We start from the raw sequence: 19,775 nt of genomic DNA, 5'->3' as shown, positions 1-19,775 counted from the left end.
TGGTTTGCTATAGACATCCCGCAATAAATATTACTACTGACACACGTAAATTGTAAGGACCGTATTTAATGAATGTATTTGGATCTGATGAATTATATTTATAAATACGCGAGGTTTTTTGCTAGTATGTATCCGTAATAACAGGTCGAGAGTGATGGCGGATTTGCAGTCGATAATATAATTGCCGAGGATTGATAACTTGTTCCTGGACAATTTTGACTTTTCGTGTAAGAAAGCCTTTCCTTACGTGGCCATGCATAGGTAACTTCAGGGCATTGAATGCGCTGTCGCGTCCTTTGACATGGTTAACCGTTTACAAAACTGATTTTACAACGTTTCTTGTGATATAGCGGGTACTTTATCATGCCTAGTGTGTGTGAAAAATCGGTGAAATTTCGACAAATCCTCAGTAATTGAGTTTAGTGGTGAATGTGACGAGCATTGTTTTTACCACGTCAAAAACTGAGCCAGTGTCGTGTGGTAGTCCGACAGATATATTTGCTTTATTGATATTTTGAGTGTCAGGCGTTTTGGTGTCTATGCATATCTTGAGGTAAAATTTTCCACTCTAATATGCACTATTGGTACGATTACATCGAGCATTCTGCCGATTCGATTTCGTAAAATGGCATTATCTTGTTAAAAAGATGCACTATTGTTTACGTACCTGCCGCAATCATTTACGGGCTGCCGACATAACCTCTAAATAATCACTCGATATGTGTCCCTTGACAAGTTTGCTATCACATTGCAGTGATCACGCATCATAAGTGAGTAGATTTTGTTTCGTGTAAGAAATGTCCAATTATTCTACAATTATACTAAACAATCGACCGTGTGTATTTAATTTTCTTTTCGCTTCAAAATCAAAATTACTTTACTAATCTAAGTACTAGCCAGCATCACTTCAGTATCGTCAACTCAAGCGAAGCCTTTGCTCCTATTAGTAAAATTTTGATGCAACATTACAGTAAACAAATGATTCCCATAATAGAAATTTCTTTTAGGAACAAGCGCATTAACAATAGTCCGGAAGTTATAACTGCAGTTGCTGAATGTATTTAGTACTTTCATGATATTGTCCGTTGTTTGAAAACAGTCTATATATTCTCAAGCTTAGCTCGCTTGTGGTTATCCTATTGGTTTAAAATATATGAGCAATTATGGCAGACTCTAAACGAAAATGCTGTATTAAAAATTTGTTTCGCAAAGTTTATTCATATCAATACTATTGGAGAAGAGAAAAATATGTTTGCAAATTAGTATTTATCAAATGCTAACTGCCTTACGTGGATATTTCTGGAGCCCTTCTGGAGATGTTCTTAGTTTTTCAGGAGTAGTTTTAACAAAAATGATTTTGCTCATTCTTATCGTCTATGCGTGTCGATGAACTCATTTTAGTTGTGTTCCCTACCTTCTGTCTTATAAATATTCAAACTAGGAAAATTATGAACGGATGGTGATTGCATTTAGATTCCTTAATAATTCAACAATTACTTGATGTTTTCAAATTATACCTTTCACTTAATCCGTAGAAAAGATATCCTACAACCCAAAAAGGATTGTTTCGTAAAATTTCAAGTTTTATGAAATAGCAACAAAGTATTTGACAAGTAATACATACCAATAATTGTTCCACGAACACGTGACTTTTATAACGTAATTTCATAGATTCAAATAATGCTTGCAATAGAAATTGCATATAAATCTTGTGTAATGTAAATTCCAATATTATCTGATCCTGAACACACAATCCAGCACAATATCTTGTTTAAATAATTTTTATTAATTCAATTGTAATAGTTTCTGAAGTGTTGGACCAGGCGTAGTGATAATTATTTAAATTTTGGACGGAACAGATGGGTAAAAAAAATGTACCATCGTTTGTATATTTTTTTTTTCACCACAGCGTTTGGCCCATATACTCATCCATCAAATGTACATGGATAAATGCGATTTACCGTTGCAATTATAATTCTGTAGTACAATGCGCAATTAAAAACAAAATTCAAAATCTAGTCCAATTTTGGACTAGGCTGAATCCAGGAATGACTAAATTTCTCGCTTAAACTTATCACTCACTTCTGATCGCTGAAGAAAAGTTCAAACTGTTTATGCTGTTTATGATTACTTCTCTCTTGCACATATTCAGTCATCCGGACCTATTTTTTAGGCATTATACTAATCGTATTGCTTCAGTCTCCCTCGCTCCTAACAAAATCTTCAAAATTTTTGAAAATTTGTATTCCAATGTAACATTGATAATTGCAACCATTTTGACTGTTGATATTGCTTGAATACTCACATCAACTGTCGGTCTCACTGTGCAGAAATGAAATTCTTATAAATTACTTGTAAAGCAGATTCGATAAGTGTATATTGATATTTTAATTTTGCAACAAAGCATATTTTTCTTTGAAGAAAAGTAGCTATCTTTCCAGCTAGAAAGGTTTAGTATAATTCATAGCTGCCATTGGTCATGGAAAACTGGAAAGTCCCGGAAAAATCAGGGAACTTTATTATTAGTCAAGAAATATTATGGCGGTGTGATAAAAAGAGAAAAAATAAAGCTTTTTTCATGAATGAAATTCTAGGACAAATTTGTTTTCCACATGTTCCCTTCCATGACTGTTAAATAGATCATAAATATGCTTTTGACAACACCATTTATTGACATTTAAATGCTACTCAGTTCATATTATCATATGGTTTTTAGTTCCTGCAATTACGGCTACTCGGACTTAGTGAAGTTTTCTCAATATTTTATTACTTCATATTTTGCAGAGTTTGGACGGTGTTTTAGGCTACTAATTACGAAGAAAATTTTTCTCAAAACCTTCGAGGAACATAGCTGATAAAATGTCAGAAATAGTTTACCCCCAGGGGTGCAGATCCGTTACCGAAGATCTCGGTCCAGATGAATTGATCAGACGTCTCAAGGTGAATATCATTTTTCATGCCTTGGCGATATCCAATTGCAATGTAAAATTGTTGCTGTGCAAAAATAATCAAGACTTTGTTGATTTATCAATGAAATTTTTATCAAAGATAACCAATATATATGTACAACAATTGACGGTACCATTATGACAAACAGACACTGGCACATACCCTGCAAGCTATGGGTCAGGATGAGGGAATGTACCAGCAGTACATTCCGTTGGCTTTACACTTGGCCGAAGATCATTTCCTCATGCACCAAAGTAAAGATGTACAGTTATTAATTGCATGTTGTATCGCTGATGTTCTCAGAGTTTATGCACCCGAGGCTCCGTACAAAGATGCTGACCAGGTAAATAAATAAATAAATATAATTATACTAGAGAATATTAATGTAGAAAAAATTTATCTTGGTTCAAATATCCCGTTATTTTGAACGGAAGATGCAAGCATGCAATTATATTTAAGGTAAATGAGAATAGAAATGTGACAAATGTCGATAAGCTTGTTAGAAGTCAAGTAAATCAGCAAACCTGAAAATTGCATTAATGTTTTCTGTTGACCATGAATTATAGGGAAACATGTACAAATATGTATGGATTTTACATGATGCTAGTAATTGTGTAATTTGATCTGTCCCTTAGAGATCAATATTTTATGCAATGTGTGTCTTTTTTTTTCACAAGACATTTGCAAACGGATTAACAATAAATTAGTATCATTTCGTAGTTTTCGAATTGTATTTAATTTATTATTCATATTTCTTGGGTGAAATAATTGGCAATCATTGCCTCACACCTTGGACATGTAATCATTTTATTGATTTTTAATCTATTTGCCTAATATTCGGCTATTATTGTTTTTTTATTCAATAGGTGAAGACAATATTTTTATTCCTCATCAAACAGCTGTCAGGTCTGAAGGATCCAAAAGATCCGGCTTTTAAGCGGTACTTTTACTTGCTTGAAAATTTGGCTTACGTGAAATCTTTTAATATGTGCTTCGAACTGGAAGATTGTCAAGAAATATTCTGCGCGTTGTTTTCACTCATGTTCAAAATAGTCAAGTAAGTAGTGTTTAATTAAATGAATTTGATTACATTTCAAGATCAAAACTTACACTTTTCCAATAGATTACAAAATTTTATATAGTGAGGTTTATTTACTGTAAGGAACTAGATCAATTAAATTTTTCTTAGTTTCTATAAGAATCAACAAATTTTACAAATCGAATTAGCGGATTATATGTTAAGATATTCAGTACATTATTTGGAACAGATTTAATACAAAAACAGCTCCAAATGACGAAATTTGTAGTAAAATATTCACGTAATTACCGTTCCAGCGACGAGCACTCTGGAAAAGTAAAAAGCTTTATGCTGGATGTGTTATGTCCACTTATAACTGAATCGGATATAGTTGGAAACGAGTTATTGGACATAATTCTCATGAATATTGTAGAGCCAAATAAGACTCAGAAAAAGAATGCTTACTTGTTAGCAAAAGAACTTGTGATTAAGTGCAGTGACACTCTAGAACCATATATTCAAGCGGTGAGTAGACAGAGAATTAGCGGAAGATATTTTTAAACCTGACAAATTTGAATTGTCATTAATAATGTTGTGAAACTTCAACCATTTTCCAGTTCTTTAATCACGTGCTGATTCTTGGAAAAGAAGAGAAAGGTCTACAGATATGTAAAAAAGTCTACGACTTGATATACGAATTGAATCACATTTGTCCTAGTGTTCTGCTATCCGTCCTTCCACAGTTGGAATGTAAACTGAAATCATCTTTGGAGAACGAGAGGCTGGGCGCCGTAGCTTTACTTGCTAGAATGTTCTCAGAAAAAGGATCGCAGCTAGCTATACAGCATACCCAGCTGTGGCGAGCGTTTCTAGGTAGATTTAACGACATAAGCGTATCAATTCGCATAAAGTGTGTTCAGTATTCAATGCATTTCTTACTGAATCATTCGGAGCTCAGAAAAGACATTACCGATACATTGAAATTAAGGCAACATGATGCAGACGAAAGCGTCAGGTACGAAGTCGTCATGGCAATTGTTACCACCGCACGAAGAGATTTTGAAGTTGTGTCAGACAGTGAAGATCTGCTGGAATTTGTGAAGGAAAGAACACTGGACAAAAAAGTGAGATTTATTATACAAACAGTTCATTAGGTCATTTTGGTCAATGACATGTGTCAAGTTTGTATTCTTAATGAATTATACTTAATTTGCAGTTTAAAATTCGGAAAGAAGCTATGTCGGGATTGGCAATGATTTACAAAAAGCATCTCAACGACGCTGACGTACCTCAAGCTACAAAAAAGGCAGTGACTTGGATTAAAGATAAAATTTTGCATGGATATTACATGGCTGGAATGGAAGATAGATTACTTGTCGAAAGGCTACTTAATACGTGTTTAGTGCCGTACCAACTAAGCCCAGAAGAGAGAATGAAAAAATTATATCACTTATTGGGAACTATCGATGATCATGCATCCAAAGCATTTGTTGAGCTGCAAAAGCATCAATTAGCGTGAGTAGATTTGTTCAACTTTCACTTTGAAACTCTAGGACAAATGGTATATATTTCATTCGATATTCTTTTGCAATAGGGTGAGAAGATCTGTTGTCGAATGGGTTGAGATTACAAAGAAGCCAGAATCTCCCAGTCGTGATCGAGACTTGTTGGCCAAAGTTTCACAGATATCACGTTTTCTACCAGATCCAATGAAGGCACAAGAATTTTTACAGAAATTTAGCCTTCATATGAAGAAAGACCCGACATTGCTTCAAGGAATGGAAACCATTGTACAACCTAATGTTACCTGTAAAGAATGCGCTGAAACTACGAGTTTAGTCCTCAAGAAGCTGGGTCAACCGGTTATGACTAATCTATACTACAACACAATCAAAATGTTGTTAGAGAGAGTAAGCTCAGTCATGATAGATGAAGAAGCAATTCGGGTAAATATACTGAAAATTTGGAAAGTAATATTACAAGAATGCAAATAATGGCACGTTAATGACCTCAATTGTGTAACGAAGATCCTGAATTTCGAATTTTAAGTTTACATTTTTATCTTTCTTTTAGGTATTAATTGGATATGTCTTGGACTGTTTAAAAGGCGGTAATGTCATTGAAGAAGTCGGGTTGAATCCGAACAACGCTGGTGAAAAGGGATTGAGATTGCTTGTGGTAAATAAATTTGATTAATTACGTGAATCTAAATTGTTTGAATCTTCTCGGCTACAATCAAAAACATTATTTATACTATATTTTTCTAATGCTTTAGATATAAGTTATCTTATTATGTACACATAATATCAAAGATTCTCTGTCACCTTCCAGATGTTATCATTCGTTTTTGGCCCTCATTTCCTTCACGCCGACATACTAATGCGTTTGGTCAACTTGTTAGAGCTTGATGATGAAATGGTCGCACCATTGGTCCTGTCTATATTTACATTTTTGGGAAAATATAAGTCATTGTCTGAGGTGGCCCCTGACATAATGAACCTCATGGTCCCTTTGTGTAAAACATTCGCTGAAACTGGTACTCCGAAACAAGCCAAACAGGCAATTAGGTGCTTGTTTGTTAATATGGCGAATATTCACGATTCCATATTCCCCGAAATCATTGAAAGGATCAAAAACACACTCACACCAACTTCAGAACATTACCGAACATCAATTGTTACATTGGGACATATCGCCTACAATTTGCCTGACAAGTATCAAATACAAATAAAGAATATGGTCTCTAGAAAGGTAAATTGATTAAAAACCTAATTGAAACGTTCACGTTGTTGTTTGAAAAAAATCAGAACAAAGTGACATTATGTAAAGCAATAAAATTTTGTGCTTCCAGCATTTCATATTTATTTCGAGTAACAAGTTTTGGTGGTGATGATTTTAACATTCCAGATTGTCAAAGAACTGCTGGTCAAGGAAAACAGTGAACAAACTACAGATGTTATAGAAGGAGACTGGTGTCGAGAAGATCAATTACCCGAAGAAACACGTTGCCGTTTAGAAGCATTAAAATGTATGGCCAGGTGGCTGTTGGGACTTAAAAGTGACGTTCTTTCTGCCCAAAAAACATTCAGAATGCTTAATGCATTTGTAGTAAATAAAGGTGACCTTTTGCAACAAGGCCGATTAAGTAGGGCAGAGATGAGCTGGCTCAGATTGCAGGCTGGGTGCTCGATGCTTAAGATATGCGAGCAGAAGGGAGTAGGAGACCAATTCACGGCGGAGCAATTCTACAATCTATCTCAACTCATGGTTGTAAGTTCATGAAGCAGCAGCATTAGTCAAAGATACAGTAAAAGAAAGGCAGCTCTGATACTGAGTTGTAAAAATGAAATACGTTATTTTCAGGATGAAGTTCCACAGGTTAGAGAAGCTTTCGGAGGTAAACTTCACAAAGGTCTGGGCAGAGGGATACCAAATAAATGCTTACCTCTTGATTTTATGGGGTATTACGCACTTGCTGGTAAAGAGCAAGATAAGAGGCTGAAATATCTTTTGAAGACATACATGCAAACAGATATTAACAAGAGAAGAGACTATGTAAAAACACTCTCACTGGGAACAGTGGACAAAGCGATGGGTAAGGAGATCAATTTATTAATTTTTCAATCTACATATTTCCCTGAATATTAAATGATATTTGAAGGCTATAAAGAATATTTTTGTCTTAATCCGAAAGTAGGGAAAAAGTGTTGAAGAAACAAATCAAGTATAAAATTGAAGTTTAGAATTTGAAAGTTAATGGAGTAAAATTTGTACAACAAATGCGTCGCTCAACACATGTTCTTATGACCCAAAAAACATTTCTAAACAGATAGTTTATAAATCTCGAGACAGGGGCATTCGGCCCTCTTAAACAGGGATATTCTTTGGTACTGATCAATCTCAATGACCTTACCATAATATATGTATTACTTACTGTTAGGTCAATTACCCCACATTTTACCAGACTACATGCTGGTATTTGCGGTGCCAATTCTGGCGCACGATCCCGAGTTCACAAACTGTAATGACGTAAGCCAACTTAAGGTCATTCAGCAGTGTCTTTGGTACATCCTGGAGCCACTGATAACCAAAAATGAATTCTACTGTTACGGATTTTACAAAAACCTGATTGAACGAATGAAAAGTCACAAGGATGCGTTGAAACCAGAGGATGACAATGTCAACTATGTGAGCAGAGAATCACGTTTGTTTGAAATTATTTCGCATGTAACCAGAGAAATTAGCTTCTGTAGCCTTGCCCAACAATTTATGGATCAACTATAATCTTTTATTTATTTTTTTTCCAGAAACTATGGGCTGTGTGTGATTTAGCTATGAATGTTATATTTTCGAAGACAACAAACTTCGATTTGAAAGAGTTCCCGAGTGAAACCCGCATTCCTACAATGTATTTCAAGAAGGCTGATGAACTCTTGGTAAATTCTAAAAATTATCTGCCTGCTGAAATGCAAGTAAATATGTCCAGTCCCAAAGCAAAAGGTCTACTTCACAATACACACATGGGTAATGACAGGCCTCAGCGTAGAACAAAATCGAAACAGCAAAAGGAAGTAGGCATTGGACCGAATGAAACAGACGCCAGAGTAAGTAATTTTTTAAAATCAATATTTCTATTATAATAGTTATACTGCCCAATAGCGTGAATGTTGAAATCAAGTCGCTGTGTATAATGACAAATTGTAATATTTGAAGAATTTCATTACATTTCAATGTAGACATTCCAATGTAGATTGGTTAATTCAAAAGATGTGGATCTTTTTTGAACAAGTCTAAATCATATTTGAGATGCTCGTACTCGAAAAAATTTGAAGATAAATCAGGGCTTTCTGTTTCAACAGGTCGTTATGTACAAAAATAATTTAGATCTAATCTGAGATATAGGCAATATTACATTTGTCTCTTGATCGACGTTATTTGAACTGCTATCAGCTAGTATTTCATAAGAGTGATAGAATTTTTCATTAATATTAAAGCAAAGATCATTTGGTGTAAATACTGTTTAGTATTGATTTAATGTAGTTATTTTTTTTTTAATTCTGTGCATCCTACACACAATATGTTATGTACACAATGTTAATCTGCGTTTCAAGCTGCAAATCGGAGAAATGGAATGTATTGATGCACAGGTAATGATGCAATTTGCAGTAAATATTTTATATTTCCCAGAATTTTTTATTTCACTTTCATAAGGTGGGGGCTTAATGCATTTTGTAGATGAGATGTATTCGAAGATAAATCATTTGAACATGAAAAAGTATTTATTACCCCTTTGTATATGAAACGTTGAATTAGTCAATATAGTTGTGAATGGATCTATACACCCAATGTTACATTTACTCTAAACAACATGCAACATGTCTTAATTGTTACTTATCAGTATTTCTTTTGTAAACCATCGGTACTATTTATTACTTACAGCCTGCAGAAGCATCAGAGACTAGAATCCAACTTCCTGGATTGGATGATGAGGTATGATAAAAAATACGATAAACACAGCAAGTCTCTTTAACTACACATCTTATATTGAAATGAAGTGATTGACGAATTAAGTGTTGTATGTTTGGATTTTTTAATAATTCCAGATCGAAGAACCACCAGCCAAAAGAATGCACAGAGATTCTGATAAAATTAATTTGAAGTGAATCAAGCATGTGTGTGGTTGCGTCGTGGGAGAGGAGTGGGGCGTATGGGGATCGATATAATACAGTAAATATATGAGAAAAAAAAATCTGAAGAAAAAAACAGTTTACAAATTAGGAAACAGAATATTTTGGTTATACACAACAATTATTACACCTAAGTCGTTCGCGTATTTCTAGAAGTTTACCCGTTGATGTTATGACGCACTACACTTGATCGCTGACACATATTTGTTTATAATTCATAAAACTCATTCTTGGGAAAACTTGTAGGACAATATCGCAGAGATTCCTTTAATAAATAATTTTGCATTTGCGTCAGACATGGAATTTAATTTTACCCTAACGTATGACGATACGTTGCGTTTGTTCAGTATAATTTTAAAAGTCTTCTGTATGCGAATACATGTTTAGGTATTATTCGTGGTACCCTCTGGCTGTGTTATGAATATATGAGTTAACATCATCAAATTCATTAGTTGATTGGATCTTGTCATAACTTAAGCATGAATTTAAGACTGAAACAAGGTTTAGGTAGGATTTTTGAACTGGTCTCGTTTGGATTCTTTCAATTGGTTTAATTGTTTGTTTAAAAATTATCACCTACATAAAAAAAAAAAAACTGTTTTAGGGTTAATACAGTTGAGGATAATACACTTTACATTTCACAGTCCACTATCATATTAAATGTTCAGTTTGTAATATTTTATGAATTATATACTCATATCTGTCAACTTTTGAGGGTGTTTCATTTCCTTAACACATTAGGCTAGGCATCTTGATAATAGAATTCTTGCATACAAATTATCTATCTTACGTTTCTTTTTTTTCTGTCAAGAGTCAACTTTTTTTTACATTAAGTTAGTTTTGATAACAGTCGAATTGCTGTCGATTAAAGCTTGCATGGCATTGAGTTCACAAGAATCTTTTGTTTTACATTATACAGATGAGATAGTTCTCATTGGATAAGTTTATTTAATTTTATACTAATCTTGAATGAAAGTAATTTGCCAGTCAGTCAGTATCGTTTGGTAATCGCGCTTTATGTAAGCTAAAGTTAGATTACCAGAGATTTCGGTAATTTTCAGGTCATCTTGAATTATACTGCAAAGAAATTAATTTATATTTTTGAGTGTTCCTTGTTTATCGTAAGGTCTACTTTTTTACTTGTTCTAGTATGGCAAAGATTTAAGTTGATAATTTGGGCAAATCTCTAGTATTTAGATTGGATATTTCTCAATGATATTCTTTGAAAAAAATATCAATTACTAATTTTTCAACGACGTCCAATGCAAATGCGAGCTTTAAAAAAAGTGACACAGCTAAGTTGGCTTACTTACATTCATATTCTCAGCTAACTGGTGTGTGCGAATCAGCTGAGTAATCCAAAGTTGTTCATTTCTATTAAACTTATTATGATTACTATTATTTCTATTGTTATGTAATGAAAACTCTGTGCGATGACATTAGCTGCAAGTTTTTGTCTATAAGCCTTGTTTACTAATAAATGCTTGCAAGATTTCAGTAACAATTTTACATTAGTGACTTGATATTTTCTTTTCTGCTAATAAATGGCTAGGGTGGAGTAGTTTTGTGGTTGGAACGATTTTGCTAATAATTATTTTTAAACACATGTAGGCACGAAAGTTCACAGGACAGTGCAACATGATAATAACTCTTACTCTACGAGTAATGGAAAAAATAAATTTCATCAACCTTGAATTTGATCATGAATGTCGCCTTCATCTGCTGAAGATTTCTTGCAGCATCATTTTTTGCTAATACGTTTGGTACGAATATATTAAATGAAAATGTATTTTTAGTACGCTGAGTTCGCAATTTGTCCTCCATTTTCATTATTTACAAAGTTTAGTATTTTAATCATGCTTGGATACATTCATATTCAATATACGTATAGAATAACGAGTTGAACAAGATGTAAAAAATTACACATTTTACATATTAAAATCAGTTCATAAAAATTGGAATATAATAATAGAAGAAACTATTCATCACAAGATTCATGCTGCATACTTGTTTCCTATCATAGTAAGGGTCCAAGCAAAGTTTCACAATAGAAATTTGGTCCCAAATCGATAACTGGAATTAATATTATTTTACAGATTCATATATTTATTACCATTCCAGATGGTATCAAATGCTTGTTATACTGTACGCTGATAGCTTTCCATGTTTGTATTATTACATGTTGTTGTCGCATAGCTAACAGCGAGTGCTAAGTTATTGCTTTTGTGTTTGATGATTCCTAGGTAATCGGTTTTGTTCATGCCTAACTTTAATTAAGTTCTGACGCATATATTCATTGGTATATTGATGATCTATAATCGATAGACAATAGAAAATTTTCTTGGTTCGTAGTCTTATTTGTATGAAACGTGATATACATAATAGTTTCTGTATTTTATTTGCTAATAATACCCTAAGTAATTTATAAATTCTAGCTAACCATTTGCTGAGAATTAGCCAATGCCATTCCTGAAAAATATGTCAAACTTCGCAAATTTCATTAGAGTCGAGTTTTGTTGTAAATTAATGTTGAAAAGAATGCTTGTGCCCAATTTTTATCATCCTAAATATATGTTTCTTTCTTGCTAAATATTACATTTACGACTTTTACGATAAGAGAATGCATTATTTTTAGTTGTCATAAAATTATTACCCAGCTATTTGGAAATTGTAGATATTTATGAGTGATCATATGAGTTGCAGGCATTGTTGTAAACATTCTTTACCAACATTGCAAGTATATTCAATGTTTATAAAAAAAAATCTTATCCATTATTATTCAAGTATTTTCAACTTTCGATATCGTGAACGTATTTTCGTAAAAATTTTGAGAGAATAAAAGTTTCGCACAGGCCTAGTTCTGATTACATTTTTTTTTTTTTTTTTTTTTTACCTGAACGGTATAACTATTATTGTATTAAAGAACATTAAATTAACTTGAATGTAAGTATGAATGAAACATATTAATTGTGAACAAAGACGGATGAATGTGTTTATTGTATTTAAGCAACCTACAAAATAAAAATAAAAAACAAGATAAAAACGTAGTATCTATTAACAGATTTTACAGTATCTGGCTTTTTCATAGAACTCTCAGTCGTCATATAACTTTTAAATACATCATAATATAGAACGAGTACTTACCATTGTGCTTGCCAATAATGTTTAATTGACCATTATTACAATTAATTATCTATTGTTACAAGTCAAAAATTCCACATTGCACTTTAGAAAAATTCAACAAAAACTGAAAATAATATCAAGCCAGAAAGGTGAATAACTTTGTTATTTTATTCTCTCGAATAAACACGCGGCAAGCATTTGATTATATTCTATCCAATCAAAAATTGTTTACATCCATACATGGATGAAACATTTTATTCACAATAACCATTGAACCAGTAATACTCGTTGCATTCATAAATGCTGCTATATACCTATAAGCTAATACTGTAATTTCTGCGAATAGGACAGAGAACTCGATGATGCATATTTCAAACGAGAGGCAGATTGCAAATATTCAATATTATCTGTCAGTCTGTGACATAAATAAGGTATTGTATTGGTTCTATAATAAAACAAATTACGAAACTACACTTGACGCGTATCACTATCGATCGATTTTATTGAAAGTAGATGATAGTTACAGATTACCATTTTATTATTATAATAACACAGGTAATTTACATTTTATTATTATATTAACACAGGTAATCTACATTTTATCTACGTTTTCTGAATCTTTTTTGACCTTTGGGTTTAGCTCCCGCTGGTTTCCCAAAAAGCTTCCCTGGTTTCTGTTTCGATTTGTCATTGCCAAAAGCTTTTCCTTTCTTCTGTTTTTTCTTATCATTTGCTCTGAAAAAAGTTTCGTGATGTTTGTTATACTAAATAATTTAAAACCAATATTTGTTAGTCTAGACTAACTTGAGTTTGATATAGAGAAGTGTGCAGAAATAGAAAGGATGATTTTTGAATTACAGATAATTTTTTTCAAGTATAACCTGACCTCATCTAAAGTTTTTATATGAGTGCAATTGGATTTATTTAAACATTAAACTCACTCGTAACGCATTTTCTTCACTCCCTTCTTACTTGTGTCCGTCAAATCTTCAGCGAATGAAGATCTTGATCTTTTCAACGATCCTGTAGAAAAATCATTCGAAATTGAAATATCTTTCATTGTCAAATACATGTTTGTTAATTTTGTAGATTGAGCTGTGAGTAAACTTACCTTGTTTTTTAGAAGATACATACATATCGTCATCAACGACAGATCTGATTTTCTTCTGTTTATTATTCCGTTTGGCTAATCTTGCCTGAAATGCGGCAACTTTATCCATTTCCTTGTTTGCTCTGTCTTCTGCAGTTTCTTTTTTAGGATTTTTTCTTTTTGCTTCTTTTGCTTTTTCGTTGACTGCGTTTGATGGTTCTTTTTCCTGTTTCTTTTTCCCCTTTCCTTTATCTTTCTTCTCAGTTAATAGCAATTTATCTATTTCGGCAAAAAAATTTAGTACAAGTTAGAGTTCATAAATCCATTAGTAATGTTATCCATTGCATCAGGGATATTAAATAATAGAATAATTTTGGCTAACTGTCAGATCATTTTATCATATTCGTACTTACCCTTTTCCAGTTTTCTCTCCTTGTCATTCTGAAACCATGACCTTTGAGTTTTGCTATCGTCACCTTTCAACATATTTTCTGCTCTTTTGGCTTGATTTTCGACCTTTGCTAATTCTTTTTCTTCACGTTCCTCCTGGAGTATTGCCTCGATATTTTTTTCGAGTGCTCCTAATCTTTTGTTATATTTTTCGATTATATCCGGAGGAATTATTCGGTTCTTGACAGGATTTTTAGCTTGTTTGATTACTTCTTTTACTAATAAACGTTCTTGTTCACCAGCCAATGAAACCGAAACACCCGCCCGACCTGCTCGAGCAGTTCGTCCAACTCTGCATAAATTTTAGTTGACACAGCATATTTTATAGAGTAAAAATTCCTACCAAAATGAATTTGGCCCCCCAATATATGACAGATCTGAAAATTTTCTTGCCATCGATTGCACTTCGTTTGCCAACTTTGCCATATCTTTATTTTCGTTTGCCCCTTCTAATTTTCAAAGTTATCTGTTTTCGGAAATTGAGGAGGCCACCTTTGCCAATTTGGCCCCCACCATATGCCGAATCAAATTTTTTTTTTGCCATCGATTGTCCTTGGTTTGCCAATGTTTGCCATATCTTTATTTTCGTTGTATGTATGTTGGAGGACCAACTCCGTGAAGTTCAGTTTCGAATGAGAATAACTTCTGGACTAAGAAGGCGCAAACGAAAATAAAGATATGGCAAATGAAGGAAAATCGATGACAAAAAAATCATTGGATTTGGTGTATGTTGGGGGACCAACTATGTGAAGGTAATTTTCGTAAAACGAATAACTTTCGAACTGAGAAAGGGCAAACGAAAATAAAGATATGGCAAACGTTGGTAAACGAAATGCAATCGATAGCAAAACTTTTTTTGTTTTGTCATATATTGAGCGGCCAAGTTTACTTCGGTAAAATTCCCGACTACATTTAATTATTATTTGTCAACTGACCTGTGAATATAATGTTGAATAGTAGCAGGCATGACAAAATTTATAACTGTTTTTACACCACTGATGTCCAAACCACGTGCTGCAACATCGGTGGCTAAAAGAACGTCAATTTCTTCGTCTTTGAATTTCCTTAAATTTTCCAAACGTTGAGGTTGTGTTAAATTACCGTGTAGCTCACCTACCTAGACAATTGATAAACAACAATCAATGATAATGTTTGATCGAAACATCGGGACCTTATCTATTTATTAGATAGCTTTCTAATAGTAATGAATAGAAAAGAATGTATCAATATTGTAAGGCGAAGTCTAATAAACTTTGTAATTTGAATACTTCACGAACCTTTACACCTAATAAACCTAGCAAAATATGAAGTCTGTGTGCTTGTTTCTTAGTTTGAACGAAAACCATAGTATGGTCGTGGAATGTTCTGCAGATGAGGGCAGCTAAAACAGATTCACGGTCACCTTCTCTCTCCTTACGAATCCTGGAATGCAATTAGAAAAAATAAACATGGCATTGACATTACAGTCTGTTTTGTTTCCAAAAACTACTCATTAATGTGTTACTTATCATAATATTTTACTTCTGATGAGATAACAAGGAAAGAAATTGATTTGTCTAGAAAAATAATTCTCAAGCTTACCTAACAAATTCCTGTCTCAAGTTAAACGCAACATCTTGATTGCTATCGACAAATACTTTGACAGGTTTATCTAAAGATACTGCAGCCAAATCTTTCACTTCTTCTGTCATAGTTGCAGAGAATAAAATCGTTTGTCTACTTCTCGAGCATTGTCTCACAATATGTTTCATTTGCTCAGCAAAGTATTCGTCAAGCATTCTAGGAAAATAATGATTTTTAATAACGCAGAAGACAGTAGTTTCAGATCTATAGACTGAATATAAATGCCGAGAATATCACAATTTTCTTTAAAAATAGTGTTTTCATATCCATCTTTTGATATTAGTAATTTTTCTCCTCACCTATCAGCTTCATCTAAAATGAGCACTTCAATACTGTCCAGAGCAAATGTCGGTGTATTTGTTAAATGATCAATCAAACGTCCAGGGGTAGCTATTACGATGTCGGGATTTTTTCGTAAAACTGATTCCTATGGCGAAAGTGTCATCAAGAAAGAAGTCAAAGTTATAAATAAACGCCTCAACATGCTTAGACTGAAAGTAAGTTTTACTCAATCTGATTTGATTTTCTTACTTGCACTTTAACATCTAATCCTCCAACAGATAGTCCAACTTCAACAGTAGTGAACTGGGCCAATTGTTTTGTTACTTGATATACTTGCACACCTAGTTCTCTGGTTGGCACAAGTACCAGAACTCTAGATACTGCTGTACCTTCGGCAGGTTTGTATATTAACCTTTCCAAAGTGGGAAGCATGTATGCAGCAGTTTTCCCTGTACCAGTAGCTGCGCACCCACAAATATCTCGACCCATCAAAGCAATAGGAATAGTTGCTGCTTGTATTGGTGTTGGATGTACGAAACCCATAGCTGATATAGCCTGTAAATAGTAAGTAATTGACATTGAAACAATCAGACTTATCAATCTTCAGGATTTCTAATCTGCAAGTTGAATACAAGATTGGACTACTTATTCGAGCACTAGCAAGCAGTTCAAAACAGTGTTATCAATTATTACAATCGTCGTTACCTTAAGTAAAGGTCTGGATAAATTCATTTGATAGAATGATGCATGCTCATCAAAACCTGAAGCCTCTTCAAAGTCCATTAAATCCAAATCATTGTTTAAGGAAGTTTGTTTTCTCATTTTACCCTTTCGTTCTTTCACTCTGAAGTTGTCTGTAACGATTTGTAGTATCCAATAAATATTGTAATTTTCAGAGTATTTTTTATTAGTACTAAAAGTAAAGTACCGTATCGTGCCATTTATAAGCCAATTGGCTCACTTTATGTTTTTCCATTTATTTCGCATTTTAAAATTATCTAGTTTACATGGAAATGATGGCTTATATTAGAACACAAATGAATGCTGCAGTAATTCTTGATTGTGGAGCAAGATGAACAAGATCCGAGATAGAAGTACTCAACTTATGTTGAATACCACAAGCTTTGATGTGTATCAAGATCAATATGCGATACATAAATTATTCGTTTAAAATACCTCTTTTAAGCTCATCGTCAGAAAGATAAATCCCTTCCTCATTGACAGCTTCTTGTTCTATCTTAATTGGGTTGTCTTCAGTTCCGTTCTAAGCAGACAAGTTGATGGATTATGATATATTTATTAACCTTCTAACGCTTGTACAATAGAAAAATAATTTATGAGTATGTATACGTATAGTAGAAACTTAAAATTATAGCAGGGTTTTCAAAAAAATTGTTCTTAGAGAAGAAAAAGTGATCTATCATTGTTTTAGATTCTATTGAGACTGAGGATTAGTGAACCCTCCACGGTACACTTTGGTCTTTTGAGGCACAACCCAAACTTTGTTCTTAAATATCTATGAAATACAAGAAGGGCTGGAAATGGCTCCACTCCCTAAAAGAAGTTATTGGTGGTGGAACCGGAAAAGCCAAGACACGACAAAATCCAATATCCTTTTGGTAAATAGCAAAGAGTACAAATTGATACTTATATAAATGCGGCATCATTTATGAATATTAAGGTGGCCCAAAAATTTTTTCCTTGGCAGATTAAAAAAGTTGGTTTTGTACTGAAACGAATTCCCATTAAAGAAAAGCTCCTCTGATTTATCACGTGTGAATCAGATACAGAATATTAAAGTTGCATGAAAAACCTACTAAAATTGAGCTACAGGGCTTTTCTTTCTCAGAAATTTGTTTAGCTCACGGATCAATTTTTTTGTTCCAAGCCAATAAAAAAACTAGGGCAGGACATAAAAGACCCAGGAGTTCCATAGAAGCACTAAAAAAACGGGTTCCGTGGAGGGATAAAACATTTGAAATTATTGCGTTCTTTTCAAGCATGTGGTAACTAAAGTTAAATTATTTGATTGACAAACAGATGCGTACCTCTTCTTCGTGTTCTTTTCTTACTTTCTGTATTTTATCATCAAGTTTTGTCTTTGCTTTTCGCTTTATGTATTTGCTAAGATCATCCCAAGTGTCTTGATTATACTCAGAGGCATTGCTGATGAATTGGAAATCACTATCAAAATCTTTCTTCTCCTGTTTCTTTTGTTTACGTGGTTGATACTGCAGAATATAAAATAGGAATAAAGAGTGTTTATCAAAACAGCACATTATTCACACCACAGAGTAAACTTAGAACCGTCACTTCAGACACTGCAAATACTTGCATCTCGCCTATCTTTGACGCAGATGATGAGTTCATACGACCCACCATATTGCATATACACACGAGGTGCGAATCATGCTACCATTGTCTGATGCCGTCACAGGGATACATAATACCAATAAATTGCAACTTTGTTGAGGCATTGAATGATTTTACATGATGTGCGCAGGGTCAGTTAGACCAGTTACTACCTAAATAAGAATGGATCGGCAAAAAATGACCCGCACTTTAACAGAGTTGCATTTCTATCCCTTTAATAGAGACAAATACCGACAGCACGATTCATGTCTCGTGTGTTTGTGTAGTTTCCAATATCGAAATTCTACAATACTTGATAAAAACACCAGCGAAGATATAACACTGCCCAAAATTCGGTACATGTAAACATTAGGCATGCCCGTGGGAATCAGTACAGGTTCACTCCGTAGTGCGCATAGCGAAAGCATTATTAAAATCAGACGAGGAAAATAATTTTGTGAATTACTGGTTAAAAATTGTTACAACAAAAAAATATGTATCTAAAATGTAACCATATCAGTAAATAAAAGTTTAGCTCTGCTAATATCATGTGCGAGATCAGGTTATAGTGAAAAGTATTTTTAACTTACGTCGTCTTCTTCGTCAGATTTGTCCGAATAATCAGGGACTTCCTCATCGTCTACGATCGTTTTTATCAAATCATAATCTTGTGCCATTTTTGAAATTTTTTTATTCAAATATTAATGTTTTAGCAACTAAATACGTCCTTTGTATGTGTCGTACTCTTGAATGTAGCTGGTGACGTTTTTTGGTTATGATCGCAAACACGCGTCCTACAGTGGCTGCTATGGCTGCACATGGCTGGATACAATCATTGTAATATGCACCCGCCCGATGATTTCCGAATACCTCCGAGCATTTCCGAGTGCCTTTACATCCGCACAATCCTTCCCATTTTAAACTTACGGGATCATGAATTACACACAGGTATGCATTCAAACATTCAACGTTGAGATTGTCACTTTACTCATGTCCGTTTATTTTTTAATACTTTACAGTCATTCTGGCGTATAAAACATATTAAAACAGATTCATTCTGATGTCTGCCATCCGGAAATTCTCAAGGAAATGTATTACATGATGCGAAAATCAATCGGAATTAATCGTGGTACTGTTTCGAATATGTTTCGAGGGCTTCGATTTCTATCCATTTTATTAGGTTTTAAGTGTAATGCAATAT

General features: G+C 33.6%; 2 protein-coding genes across 6 annotated transcripts; one reads left to right on the top strand and one right to left on the bottom strand.

The window, feature by feature from the left end:
• The first annotated feature begins 62 nt into the window (after positions 1 to 62).
• LOC124299685 (sister chromatid cohesion protein PDS5 homolog B-B) lies at positions 63 to 13,250 on the top strand. Of its 5 annotated transcripts, none has more exons than XM_046752968.1 (17): positions 63 to 227; positions 2,785 to 2,940; positions 3,098 to 3,292; positions 3,816 to 4,006; positions 4,285 to 4,492; positions 4,585 to 5,091; positions 5,184 to 5,482; positions 5,562 to 5,913; positions 6,041 to 6,145; positions 6,299 to 6,718; positions 6,875 to 7,237; positions 7,331 to 7,562; positions 7,908 to 8,155; positions 8,275 to 8,571; positions 9,079 to 9,114; positions 9,407 to 9,457; positions 9,571 to 13,250. In XM_046752968.1, exons 2-17 carry the CDS (start codon positions 2,860 to 2,862, stop codon positions 9,628 to 9,630), a joined length of 3,645 nt encoding a protein of 1,214 aa, XP_046608924.1. In that variant the 5' UTR covers positions 63 to 227; positions 2,785 to 2,859; the 3' UTR covers positions 9,631 to 13,250. The 5 variants fall into 5 exon arrangements, with proteins under 5 accessions (XP_046608924.1, XP_046608922.1, XP_046608926.1 ...); XM_046752966.1 differs by lacking the exon at positions 63 to 227 and adding an exon at positions 237 to 553; XM_046752967.1 differs by lacking the exon at positions 63 to 227 and adding an exon at positions 567 to 770.
• A 47-nt stretch (positions 13,251 to 13,297) lies between these two features.
• On the bottom strand, positions 13,298 to 19,396 carry LOC124299686 (probable ATP-dependent RNA helicase DDX27). The gene is made up of 13 exons (XM_046752971.1): positions 19,165 to 19,396; positions 18,271 to 18,453; positions 17,399 to 17,486; positions 16,928 to 17,076; positions 16,472 to 16,777; positions 16,240 to 16,367; positions 15,899 to 16,096; positions 15,595 to 15,739; positions 15,253 to 15,434; positions 14,281 to 14,609; positions 13,889 to 14,146; positions 13,719 to 13,800; positions 13,298 to 13,512 (listed from the first exon to the last, which is right to left on the bottom strand). The coding sequence occupies exons 1-13, from the start codon at positions 19,249 to 19,251 to the stop codon at positions 13,377 to 13,379; spliced, it is 2,271 nt and encodes a 756-aa protein (XP_046608927.1). The 5' UTR covers positions 19,252 to 19,396; the 3' UTR covers positions 13,298 to 13,376.
• Between the last annotated feature and the right edge of the window lie 379 nt (positions 19,397 to 19,775).

Source organism: Neodiprion virginianus, chromosome 3, assembly GCF_021901495.1.
Source record: "Neodiprion virginianus isolate iyNeoVirg1 chromosome 3, iyNeoVirg1.1, whole genome shotgun sequence".
In the NCBI taxonomy this organism is placed as follows: domain Eukaryota; kingdom Metazoa; phylum Arthropoda; class Insecta; order Hymenoptera; family Diprionidae; genus Neodiprion; species Neodiprion virginianus.
Note: the sequence above shows the minus strand (reverse complement) of the source record. Positions and strands in the feature narration are given on the sequence as shown.

What these genes read in the sequence shown, in the direction of transcription:
- LOC124299685 (XM_046752968.1), top strand. Translation starts at nt 2,860, where the DNA reads ATGTCAGAAATAGTTTACCCCCAGGGGTGCAGATCCGTTACCGAAGAT. An exon ending in AATTGATCAGACGTCTCAAG is followed by an intron (nt 2,941 to 3,097) that starts GTGAATATCATT and finishes TATGACAAACAG; the next exon opens with ACACTGGCACATACCCTGCA. An exon ending in CGTACAAAGATGCTGACCAG is followed by an intron (nt 3,293 to 3,815) that starts GTAAATAAATAA and finishes TTTATTCAATAG; the next exon opens with GTGAAGACAATATTTTTATT.
- LOC124299686 (XM_046752971.1), bottom strand. Translation starts at nt 19,251, where the DNA reads ATGGCACAAGATTATGATTTGATAAAAACGATCGTAGACGATGAGGAA. An exon ending in GAAAAGAACACGAAGAAGAG is followed by an intron (nt 17,487 to 18,270) that starts GTACGCATCTGT and finishes TTGTCTGCTTAG; the next exon opens with AACGGAACTGAAGACAACCC. An exon ending in ATTCAACATTATATTCACAG is followed by an intron (nt 14,610 to 15,252) that starts GTCAGTTGACAA and finishes AAATTTATGCAG; the next exon opens with AGTTGGACGAACTGCTCGAG.